At 38.6% G+C, this 13,378-nt stretch overlaps 1 protein-coding gene across 1 annotated transcript in view; it reads left to right on the forward strand.

The window, feature by feature from the left end:
- Positions 1-2,049: 2,049 nt before the first annotated feature.
- Positions 2,050-13,378, forward strand: part of CFTR (CF transmembrane conductance regulator) — a 192,992-nt gene continuing 181,663 nt past the window's right edge. The window contains exon 1 of the mRNA XM_082399969.1: positions 2,050-2,256. Within this exon, the coding sequence (XP_082256095.1) occupies positions 2,204-2,256 (53 nt within the window). The 5' untranslated portion in view covers positions 2,050-2,203. The remainder of the gene's footprint in view (positions 2,257-13,378) is intronic.

Raw genomic sequence — 13,378 nt, forward strand, 5'->3', positions numbered from 1 at the left:
TGCTTTGAAATCAGACATGAGTTTAAATGTTAGCTCTATCATTACAGGCATTTACTTCTCTTTTCTGTTTCCTCTACTGAAAACTGGGGAGAATAACACCTATTTACATGGTTGTTGTTAGATTCCCATGAGATGGTGCCTGGCAAATAGCAAGAAATCAAGAACTAGTCACTATTTTATCTATTCTTTCCAGAGGAAAGAGATTGATTGACAAATATTTGGGGTCTCTGAGGCATATCACTTGGTCAGCTTCTGTGATCTTCTTTGGAACTCAATTCTTAATCTCTTTATTGTCACCTGCTCTTTGAGAACAAAGAGGAACTGATTACCGCTTCCTTTCGAAATGTGTGTATTACATTTGATGGGTTACATTAGCAGTTATAAAGCAAACAATAGAGTGGGGGGTGGGAAAGTGGATGAAGTGAGTTCAATCACATACCTGGGAAAAGTCAATAATGAAGGCAGAGCCTAGATTTGCATGCCATACAGGAGAGAGGAAAACACAGGTACAGGATTTGAAGCAAGAGATCATGAGTTAGAAATTAAGTTTTCTCCTGGTATCTAACTTTATGCAATTTGCCTATCTCTTTGGTGTTATTTTCTCTACTGTTAAAATTTAGGATAATAAAATTTAAATGTTTATAAAACCCACTTTAAGATTTAAAAAAAAGGTGGCATGGAAATGCAAAGGGGAGCTATAAAGACCTGATTTGAACTCATTTATTAATTTAAATACGTGTTCCTTTCTTTCTATTATTATGAAGTGCAGTTTCATTTGTACTATATCTGGGTGACCACAAATCAACAACAAGCAATTCACAAGTAAACGCCCTTCCTTTAGGTGTAGAGGCATTACCATAATCAGACCAAACTTTTTACTTCCATTTGAATTTTTCAATTTAAACTCAATGTGCCCTTGCTTTTACACAACAGGATTCAGGAACGAAAGCTTTGGTTCTTTAAAAACCATCAAACAGGCACACAATACACGCAGCAAAAACTCGGGGAAGCTAGGGCGCCCACGCCTGGGAAAGCTTAGATGCCCTTCAAGAGTTGAAGATGGCGTTTCTCTGAGGCAGGTCAGCGTTAACATGCTACCTTCGCTTCAAAGATTGTTTGGATTCCTTTCAGTGTTATTAGTCAAGATGTTTTGCTGACCGAGACTAGGAACTATAGGATGGCGGGTGAGTCTACATACTGTCCGCTTGTCGTCATCGTAGTCGCTAACACACACAAAAGCCTTCTTGAAAAATGCAAGCCGGACTGAAAAACTTAGGACAGACAATGAACAAATCCTGGGCGGGTAATGGACAAAGCGGCAATTCCTCTTACGTCCTGATAGGGATTCCCTCCACCTGAAGTACATCTCCTAAGGGGCCACACTTGCAGCTCACCTAAGCCTGAAACAAACAAGCTTGGTTTTTCCCTCTGACACTCAAGGGAAGCGTTAAGGCGAACACATCAGACGCTGCCGCGGAACCTTGCAGCTCTCCGAGGCTGCAGTCTGATACAGGAGAGACATCTTTTCGTTTCCCTTTCAAAAGGCACCGTACAAACGTAACGCGAACCCGGCTAGGATCTCGGAAAAAGGGAGGAGGAAGAAGGCTCGGGGAAGTTGGCCGCGTCGTGCCCTGGGTCTCGCGGAGCCTGGCGCGCAGGAAGGTCCAGGAGGCTCCCGGCGGACTGACCGGCTCTGCTCGCGCTGGTGGCTCCTTCTGTCTTCGAGCGTCGGAGACTGGACCTGGAGAGCGGCCGCGACGGTCCCCCGCCTGCGGGCTGGGCTGGGGCCGGAAGGTAGGTAGGGACGCGCACCTGGAAGGAGCGCGCGCGAGGGAGGGAAGGCTGGGAGTCAGAACCGGGAAAGGGTGGCGCGGAGCAGCGAGGGAGGGAAGGAGGCGAGAAGGAAGGAGCGGGCGCGGTGCGGGCGCTGGGGGCGGACGGGGTGGGGAAAGCCGCTAAAGCAAATTTGGGGCCGGACCAGGCAGCGTCCAGCTTTTAACCTGGGCAGTGGAGGCGGGGGAAGGAGCGAAAGGAGAGGGGAGGTGTGTAGGGCAGGGGCGGGTGGGGGGAGTTGGAAGCAAATGACATCACAGCAGGTCAGAGAAAAAGGGGCGAGCGGCAGTCACCGAGAAGAGTAGGGCATTTGGCACTAGGAGCTCGTGCCCGGTCTGCCCCGGCAGGGACCCCGGTGCTCCCAGGGACCATGCAGAGGTCGCCTCTGGAAAAGGCCAGCGTCATCTCCAAACTTTTTTTCAGGTGAGAGGGTGTCCAGCTGAGCTTTGGAAGCACACGTGCCCAGGAAAGAGGAGGACGCGTGTATGGGCTGGATTTTGGGGAAAGTGGAAGAGTTTTTTTAAAAAGATGCGCTGTCATTCATTGTTATGGAGGAGAACGAGGATTTTGTGGAATAAGATAGAAAGCATTAGGAAGAGATAAAAGAATAAACTGAAGCCGATTGTGTGAATAAAGAGCCTTAGCTTAACCCTGAAATTTTAACTACTTGCAACTGAAAATCACTCTCAAGACCCAAATGTGCTACTGTGCAATTGTCTTCTTAGATTCTTCTAAGAAACTTGTGAATTATAAACTTGTTAATAACAAATACTTACGTTTGGCCCTTATTTTTCCCCCCTTCATGCCTTGGAAACTTAGAAGTCTTCTTGGCTCATGTACTACAAGTGCCATGCCTGCATGTAGTAGGTGCTCAGACAACACTTGTTGACTGAATTTTGAATGTTTATAGGGGAGAAGTATAAAGTGGGTAATATGTGCTTAAAGTTTTTATTGTTATGATACTGAATATATCTAACAAGTATTTGCCGCAATTCCATTATTCTTTCTTTTAAGAATGAAAGCAAATCCTTCGAAATATCCGTTTTAAAAAAAGCCAATTCTACAAGCTATACATTTTAAACGAGGGGTCAGAATTACCATGGAAATGTGAAACCATGGGAATAGATGCTGAAGTTAAACCAACTGACATTTAATAAATTGTACTCTTATCCTACTTTACGTGTGATGAGCCATAAAAGCTTGTGAACTTCATCTAATGAGATTTTAAAAAATAGAGTCTAAGTTCAGTCTTGGGCAAAGTGTAGTTAGATGTAGCATTTCATATTTGAAGTGTTCTTTGGATACTGTATCTACTTTATTTCTGTTATACTTGTATGAATGAATGAATAGGTTCAGCTCTCTCATGGGATATTACTTATCCCATTCATAATTATCTAATGAATCAGCATACTTAGGTATCAGAAAAGCCAAATACATTATAAATATGCTCATATGTGTGTGGGGGGAAGGAGCTTGGCTTTCACAGCTTTCTAATGTTTTATTCTCTGAATGTGCAGCAAACCTGGAACTCAGGTGCTAAGGAGAGGGCATAGGCCATAGAAGGAGAGCTCCTCCCTGTGGATGGGAGAGAAGGACTTTACTGTTTGGAATTGCCTCTTGGGTGGGTGTTTTCAGCACCTTTTGTTACTCCATCTATACAAATGGGATTGTCTGTTGATCTGTTTTCCTGTTATTTACAAAATCAGAATGCTAATTGGCATAAATTGTAGCCTTTCTACTAGAGCACTTGGAGGAACCTAAATGCCATTCTGTCTAAAAATGCAGTTTTAAAAAAAATGCAGTTTTCAGAAGAATACATATCCCATGGCTACGTCTAAGTATAATACTGAGGAACTTTAAATGAGCTCATTGTTGATTTAAATTATATCATTGTTGGTCTATCAAAGTATTTTTTTCTTTTTTTAAAACAGATCACCTTATACATTTTAGTATAGTTTTAAAAATGCTCTCAGGTGGATTTGTTAAAAAATAAATATTATAATGGCTACTAAATGTGTGAAGAGCATACTCAGTCCTGCTCTTCAAACTACTTTATAATAAGTTGCTCTAAGAATAGGTATATTTTTAAAAGTTAAGTTCCTACTATTTATAGGAACTGACAATCACCTAAAGTACCAGTGATTATAAACTTCCTTCTGGGTTGTAATTCTGAAAGGGTAAGAAACGTATTTTCTGTCTTCGGATTAGACAGTAGTCCTGCTTAGTGGTCCAGGGTTTTAGGCTTTGGATTCAGATTGTTTTGATTCAGATCCTGGATCTGCTACTTAGTAGCTCTGTGACCTAAGGCAAGTCCCTTAACATCTCTGTTTGTATGACTTCACCTTTAAAACTTGGACACTAGTAGGACCGATGTTTTAGGGGTTAATCTGTTGAGAAAATGCATGTAAAGTCGTTAGCCTAGTAAATGTTAGCTGCCACTATTATTATTATTAATTACCATATTTTTACATTCTTTACAGTACCACATACCTTGTTTATATAAAATATTCAATTCATCTTTGTTGAATATAATTTTGTGACTATCCATCTGTATGTGCAATGGATGGGCCTAGATGAGAATTTAATTTAGGAAAAATCTCGTCCAACATGGCATTACCAGATATACAGGAAAAAAGTCATATGCTTGTATCATATGTTGTTAAATGCCTTAGAATTTAACTTTCTGAGTATGATCCATTCAGTTTCAGAGTCATAAAAGAGTAAAGCTGTTTGGTCTGGTTTATAGATTATATTAAATATCTCTTTTATTGTCTAGATTTTGTTACTGGGAAAACTGATAATGTTTAGGAAAAATTTAAGTACTTTCTTAATTTTGCATGAGTTTCACATCAAGTATGAAATTTGAAAGATATCTGAGGTGTCATAATGCATAAAATAATAATAATGTCAATATTATAAACATAACCTAAAAGAGAATTTCACCACAAAAATTCAAATAGTGTGCATCATGGAGACCAAGTTACATTAACTTAAAGCTTTTATGAAATACAAAGATGTTTTTAAACTAGAGGTGATATATTTGCATAGAATTTATAATTTATATACCAGTGCAATTGATTTACAAATGTTTACCAAGAGAGATTATGTTTTTCATTTTTGAGCAATTTGTCAAGTTTACATTTTCTAACTTTTCAAGGTGGTTATTCAGTTTGTTCTCTGTCTTCTCTCATGCCCTGAATTTCCCATATTCTCTTTAGATGTTAGATTGTGTACCAAACCATGTGTCAGATGACACAGCTTGAATTTTGGTCATGGTTTTCATACCAGAAGTCTAGATCTATACTTGAGGAATTGTCAGAGCCCCACAGAATCCATGTGTACAATGCCACAGGTTTCTTACAAGACTGGATATAGGGGCCCCCAATAAGTTCCACAGGTAAGTCTCAAGTAAGACCAAAAAGTAAACAAGGTTAGGCTCTAAAGTGGAAATTCAGCAAGGAGTTGCATATTGTAAGTCTCAGGTTAATAATAAGATAATTTAAGTTACTTTTGTAATCATTAAATACGAAGTAATGAGAGATTTTTAAATAAAGAGACTAGAATTTCTACATCAGGATGGGTGTGGTGGATCAAAGTAGCTACCAGTGAAATTCTGCCTCTGATCAGAATATTTTTGGATTCTTTTAATGGAATTAACTTTAAAACAGTATATAAATTTATTCTCATAAGTAGCTTCATTACCTTTTAGCCATTATTTTATAGTCATAGCTTGCTTTGGATTAAAAGTTATATTACTCAGACCGATCACTTGGACTTGCTTCTAAATGACTTTTGATTGTAGCTCAAGAAAGTATAAAGATTTTTCATCATAATTTGCTTTGTTAACAGCCAAGTGCTACTTAAGTTTAGGTATTATCATTCCAAAAATGTATTGCAAACTTTAAAGACATTTCTTAATGAAGAGAAACATAAGTGCTTTGAGCAACAGAAGATGATTACAAGTATGTAATGAAAGACCCATAAAGATGACAATTTTGAAGAGGACCACACTAATTTGGTTATATAAATTACAGTATGTGTAAACAAAAAAATCCATCACAATGACTTTATATTTACATTTTATTTACTTTTGGCAAGGTGTGAGGAAATCTAAAGTTATGGCAGAGCCATAAGTATTTTTGCAGTTTGTCGGGGGTATTTATAGAAATGTTGCCAAGGGAGACCAGATGACCACTCAAACAAGGGCCTGTTCCTATCTTGATCAATACACATATTGTATCTCAGGTTCGTCTCTCAGACAAGGCTTAGATGATCCAAATCAAAAGAAATAGATGCATAAAACAAAATGCCAATATGAGTTGCACAATTCGTATTGAGATGTACAGCTGCCAAGGGTCCCTCAATAGCATGAGTTCATTTAGTCAGTCAGTGGGCAGATGCCATCCAGTGAGGACAGCCCAGGGTTCCCATACATTCCCTTGGCTTTGTCTCTTGTAGGAATTGGAGGAGGCCACTTTTGGGACAGGGGCCCCTCTGGAACAGTGTTGCCTGAACACTGACAAATGTTGACTCCCTACACCAGTCCCTTAAAATTCCTTTCTACCCATCTGTCTTTTGCTAATCATGATTTTTATGATACAGTTCAGATTTTCAACTTGGGATATGTGCCAATTTTGATTGATTTAACTCTCAGAGTTCTAAAAGTACCTCCTCTGCATGATATTACTAAAATTGTAATTATATATATTTTATTATATAAAATATATGTGTATATATAATTAAGTTTCTTTTAGTTCATTTTGCAAGTTTAAAAACTTCCTCCTTGGTTATGAAGTGTATTCCAATAGTTTTTATATGCTGGTTCAAATTATTACTCACTTAACTCTCTGGGAAGATTCTTATATACTTATAACACATACCATACAGTGTAACTGTAATATTCCATCCCTTGCTAAAGAGAGAAGTGGAATCAGTTTTCTTAACTGGTTCATTAATATTTTATGTTTGATGTGACAGTCAAAATACCCTCTAGAGCCAACTGATACACTAGGGAAATCATGGTTTTTCAGTTTTCCATTTATGTTTCATGGGAAGAAGTAGGAGTTAGTGTGATAATATTCAATGCATAAATGTTAAAACTTGTTTAAAAGGCCCTTGAATGATCCCCAGTATAAAATGTATTATTATTGTCAGTGTTGCTTCACAGGAACCTATAATTTCAGTGATAGAGCTACAATATAAGTATAGGATTGTAAAACCATCAGGGAAGGGTGTTAACCGTTTAGCGTGCAGCTATATGTTGTTTATCAAAACTTTAAAAACAGCTCTGACTCAGCAGCAATTTTGGCAATTTTGATTCCAGTGATTCCTGACGCATCTGTGTAGGGCTCTTCCCTGGAGCAAAATCCCTGTGATGCAATGATGTCAAGAGGAGAAAACAGATTATGATAGAGGTCTGATTGTTTGGGAACCCTGACTGAAGGCTTACTTTATAAATATGTTAACATTATTATTTCAGGTGCTTCTCTTCAGCTTCTAAGATTTTACCTTGTGGTCGTTTGAAAGTAAAATTAGCATTACAAAGTGGCTTTGCTATTGAGCCTAAGAGTTTAGGCTTCTTTTTGCAAGAAACCTGTAAAAATTCAATTAGGTTGCTTGATGTAGAGAACGAATATATTCTTACAGAGCTCTGAATGATCTGTTTTCACAGCTGTATCCAAGTCGCAAGACTTGTCAAGTTTGCTATTCTTTGTGCAGCTCTGTTAGCTTATTACTATCTTTTGACATCAATGACTCTTTCAAATTGTAAAGCCCTGGATGTCAGGGCCTTCTGTGACTTGTTTAGTATTCAGACCATTTCAAGACTCCTGCATGCAACAGTTTACTAAATATTTCTTTGTGATGATGATAATTCCATGGTGATCCATGGAGATTTATGGATATTGTAGATTGCTGACATTCAACAGTCCTGTAATACAGCATTATTCTGATAGAGAGAGGTCAAAGCGAGCAGGACCCTGGACAGATTTTCTAATACTTAGAGTAATTATTCCATGAAATATTTCTTATCTTCCTTTATAGCCAGGCCTTTGCCTTGCGGGAAGGCCTGCTTGCTAATTCCTTGCTCATGGGGTCAAGAAGTGATTTGAAGATTTCTGCTAAGTTCTTATGGTTAGGATTCTTAGCTCTGACACTGGACAACTGGGCTTTACTCTGATATAATCAGAGAATTCTCCCATAGGTTGCTTCAGAGAACTGAATCAGAGCAATACTGACTTTGTAGGTTATGATTCAGGGCAGCTTGGAGGATACCTTAATTCATTAATTTACCACCTTCTGTATTCTATGAAAGGCATTTTGAAGGTTGAGGTGGACAAGGAAGAAATTGGTGCTGCCTTCATGGAATGAGTTCTCTGAAACCCAGATTTTCAAGGGCTTATAGTAACCCTCCCTGGGCATCTAATCCAGTCTTAGACCGGTTAAGGAAGGCTTGCTGCAGGAGTGACTCTTGAGTTGGCACCTATCCAGACAAAAAGGGTAGGGCTGGGTTAGGAAAAATTTAAACACAGAAGCGGCAGACTGTGTGTAGGACTGACAGCAAAAGCGAGCATAGCACCTTCAAAAGAGTCAAAGAAGTTCCCTGTAACTGGAGCATAAGATGTGTGACAAAGATTTGTGGGAGCTGGGTCTGGAACTCTAGCGAGGACCAGATCATAAGGGGCTTGGTGAACTTTGTCTGGGCTTTATCATACTGGAAGTGAAAAGCCTTGGCTTTCTAGCAGGGGAGCAATGTGTCCAGTTCAAAGCTGTTGCAGTTTTGCAAAAAACGGATGAACTGAAAGAGTAGCAGTTGGGATAGAGAGAAAGATGGATTTGAAAGACATTAGGAGGTAAAATCAACAGGTTTGGTAATTGATTAGATGTGGAAAGTGAAGAAGAGAGAAGAATCAAGGATGCTGTCTAGATTTGCTGACATGGGTAACAGTGGGTGATGGTGACGCTTGCTGAGGGCAGAGGTTTCAGTTGGAGGAGGCATCTTGGGGGGGAGGTGGAGGCTTATGCAGACTCTGAACTTCTTTTTTTTTTTTTAAGAAATTCACGTTCTTTATTTATTTATTTATTTATGACTGTGTTGAGTCTTCGTTTCTGTGCGAGGGCTTTCCCCAGTCGCGGCAAGTGGGGACCACTCCTCATCGCGGTGCGCGGGCCTCTCACTATCGTGGCCTCTCTTGTTGCGGCCTCTCTTGTTGCGGAGCACAGGCTCCAGACGCGCAGGCTCAGTAATTGTGGCTCACGGGCCTAGTTGCTCCGCGGCATGTGGGATCTTCCCAGACCAGGGCTCGAACCCGTGTCACCTGCATTGGCAGGCAGATTCTCAACCACTGCGCCACCAGGGAAGCCCTCAACTTCTTTTTAAAATGAAAACGGAAATGATGCATATGGCTCAAGGCCAGGTAATATGATTATTTGAAAACACATTGAAGTGATTTAGAGCTTTAGGTGAGAGAGATTTAGATGTCAGAGGTGACAGTCAGAATTGTAAATACATCCCTCACACTGTTCAGTAAAGTCCGGGGTGGTATCTAGGTGATAATTTAAAGTGCTGACTTTTTGGGCTTTATTGTGATATGGAGTCACCTGAGAGTGTGTCAGAAAAAAAGCAGCGGTATACTAGGGACAGCACTGGTTAAATTCTACCTAGAAATTCTACTTAGCACCCTCCCAATACCCTCCCCTGCAAACCCACCAACTGATATATGAAGGGTCCCCACCCCCCATAACTTCACACATTTAAACAGCAGTTTTTACACAGCTGATTTCTATGATCATAGACGTTTAAGAAGGACATATGAAAATTCACTGGGGCTTCAAGTATTGTCTGCAGTGATTGAAAAAAAGATTTTCTGCAATACAATCTGAAAAAAATATAACTGAAAAAGGTAATGCATGATCATTAGCAAAAAGGTATTTCAAAGTTACAGAAATATATAATGTAGAATGTGTAAGCCCATGGGTAACACTGTGGTTTCAATATATATTTTAAACTCTAATTTAATACCTAATACCACTATTAAATTTTGTTAATCTGAAAAAAAAAAAGATTCTCCTACTCTTGAAAAGATTACGTATCGTTGTTTTATGTTAAAACTTTGAACCTGTTAAAACACACAGAGCTTTCTTAGCATTGCCTACATAGGTGCAGCTACCTTCTACCCAACTTCACACCCACCCCCAATACCTAGTGAAATTCTTAACTGAAGTTCTTAACTTCAAAAAGGGACCCAGGAGTTTCATCTGTTACCAGTCAGACCATTGTGTGAAAATTAAGCTTAATAGGCAGAATCCTAGAGGTGCTGACAGCTGTGTTTCGAGGAGATTCAAGGCCAGACCTTGGAGCCCAGTATTGGCTATGGGAGCAACAAGAAAATGAAGCCACTGCTGGCCAGGATTAGCAGTCCTCATAGAGGCGGCATACTGGAGAAGCTTTATAAGAAGCTCTCTTTGCACATTTTATTTATTTTAAATATCTCTACGAACTCTGGAAAATAGAGCAACAACAACAAAGCTGTACTTTTTTCAGCCAAAATCCATTGCTATCCTTTAGATCAGGGGTCGGCAAACTTTTTCTGTAAAGGGCCAGATAGTAAATATTTTCAATGTGTGGGCCACGTAGTCTCTGCCATTGTAGGAAAGCAGCCATAGACAGGACGCAAACAAATGGGCATGGCTGTGTTCCAATAAAACTTTATTTATGGGCACTGAAAATTGAATTTCATATAATACTTTTTTTAAAAAGTCTATTGCAATAAGCTTCAGAATTTTCAGCTTTATAATTACTTAGTTTTAAATAAAGATCTAGGAAAAATTTCAGGGCTCATTTGTAATTAACATTAGTGTATTCAATAATTGAGTAATTTTAAAAGTAACTGAAACACTTAGACATGCAAAGTGGACTTTTCAGAAGAGGGAACAGTAGTTTAACATTAGATTAGATATTAACTTCTCAGAATAGTTTTGTCTTATAGGAACCTACTGACCATTTCTTCTTTGCTTCTTTTTTGCATATACTTTTTTTTTGATGCGTCCTTTAAGGTATAGGCTCTATCTTATCCATCTTTTGGTTCCAGCACCTGTCTGACTCCCTGGTGAATAGTAGGCCTTTAAAATATACTTGTTGAATGAATAAAACTTGACTAATTCAGTTTATGTTTATGCTTCTAAAATTTAATTTTTGATGGAAATGTAAAAATTTACTTATAAATATGAGATTTTAAAAACTTTCCATTTGACTTTTCTGAAGATAAAATACCAATTTTGAATAAAAATATTAGTTACTTTACCAAATCCATGAATTCTAAAGTATAACAAAATAGGAAAATTGGTTTCTATGGTTTGCTTTCTTGTGTGGGTTACAGGACTTTCTAGGAAAATACCAGGTTAAGTTAGTACACTATTATTTTTCTTCAGAAGATCAATGCTTTGCTAAAGATGAGCTTTCCACCTGAAATGTTTTTTCTCTTCAAATATCATGTGAGTATTCTGGGTGCCTGACAGTTTAATTTTAAAACAGATTATTTAAATGATTATTTCCAGAATTTCTTCCTAAATGTATATACCACAATCTAGTCTTAAAAAAAAAAAAAAGACCTTAAACTCATTTTCGTCTTGGACCTCTGAATACATTTTTCAAAATAATAAATAAGCTGATGAAATATTTATTACCAAAAGAACGTCTCCTTTCAATCAAAGATAGGGTTGGCTTCTGAAACTCACATTAGCCTCTTTTCCACCGCTTTTCATCTGAGATCTATTAGAGTTAATCTCTCCTATCCATAAAAGTGAATGTATATCTTGTATATATGGACTGTGAACAAAAGTGCACAAATAAATCCCCTACAGATTAATTTGATTATGGAGCAAACTTGGCTCAACATCATTAATGTAATTAAACAATAGGTATTTTCATAAATCAGTTTCATAAATCAGAGCATAAAATATACAACGACAATGAGATCCAAAATTTTATTCACTATATTAAGAGTTTATAAGACTGATGAAATTAAAGCTCCAATTTAGCCATCCCAATAACATCAGAGCTAAGTTTTTTTTAAAATTAATTTATTTTTTATTTATTTATGGCTATGTTGGGTCTTCGTTTCTGCGCGAGGGCTTTCTCTAGTTGCGGCAAGTGGGGGCCACTCTTCATCGCGGTGCGCGGGCCTCTCACTATCGCGGCTTCTCTTGTTGTGGAGCACAGGCTCCAGACGTGCAGGCTCAGTAGTTGTGGCTCACGGGCCTAGTTGCTCCGCGGCATGTGGGATCTTCCCGGACCAGGGCTCGAAACCGTGTCCCCTGCATTGGCAGGCAGATTCTCAACCTCTGCGCCACCAGGGAAGCCCCAGAGCTAAGTTTTTATGCAATTTTATTAGCTAGAAAGACAACCACTGTAAAATGAACTCATTAATGTAAAAGTAATTTTTGAAATACTAATGTGATTTTTATTCATTCATTTATTCATGCATGCATGCCTTTATTCAGTATAAATGTTGAATCTCTGATATATTCCAGGATATAGCAGTTTGAAGGCTTAGGCCACATATCAAAATGTATTATACATTCTAATTATTCTTTTACTGGAATTTTCAGATTGATATTTTTAATGAGGCAATGTTATATTCTCTTTGGAGCAAAGGCCATCGTATATATCTATAGATTTTCCCTTACTCCATTTAATGAAGGGGGCCTAAATTTTTTTATTGATTTACCAAATGACTGTATAAAGGTCATCTCACATAATAAACTTTTCTAAAGTCAACAGTATAATTCCTTGACAGCAAATATTGTTTGATGTATTTAAAAATTTTTAAAATACTTCCTATGAAATGTAAAGATAAGATCATTACATTTAGAAATGTATATTGGATTTAGTCCTTGAACACAGTCTTTGGATCCACTGAGGTGTTAACTTGTAACTTGGCAGCCTTTTTGAACTCTCATACAAGGTTTTGCTGATTCAATTGTTTCTGTTTCTGCCAAGGGTAGCCACACAACTCTTGTCTTTCTTGAGTCACGGTCTGTCACTCCAGCCACTATTACTGCAAAGTAGAGTCAGGTTCTGGGGTTAGTAGACATGTATGTTATTATTAAAAAACAATGAGTTGCCAAATTTCCTATCAATGAAAATTTGATCAAAGTTTAGTTATTCTGTTGGAAAAGAAATCTAGCTAGAAACAGGATTAAGAAATTCTTTTTTTTTTCTTTTGGCTGCTTTGGGTCTTTGTTGCTGTGCGTGGGCTTTCTCTAGTTGCGGCTACTCTTCATTGCGGTGTGCAGGCTTCTCACTGCGTTGGCTTCTCTTGTTGTGGAGCACAGGCGTGCGGACTTCAGTAGTTGTGGCACACAGGCTCAGTAGTTGTGGCTCGCGGGCTCTAGAGCGCAGGCTCCGTAGTTGTGGCGCACCGGCTAAGTTGCTCTGTGTCATGTGGGATCTTCCCAGACCAGGGCTCGAACCCGTGTCCCCTGCACTGGGAGGCGGATTCTTAACCACTGCGCCACCAGGGAAGTCCCAAGAAATTCTTTAGGT

This window comes from Balaenoptera borealis (genome assembly GCF_965194805.1).
Source record: "Balaenoptera borealis genome assembly, chromosome: 7".
Lineage (NCBI taxonomy): Eukaryota > Metazoa > Chordata > Mammalia > Artiodactyla > Balaenopteridae > Balaenoptera > Balaenoptera borealis.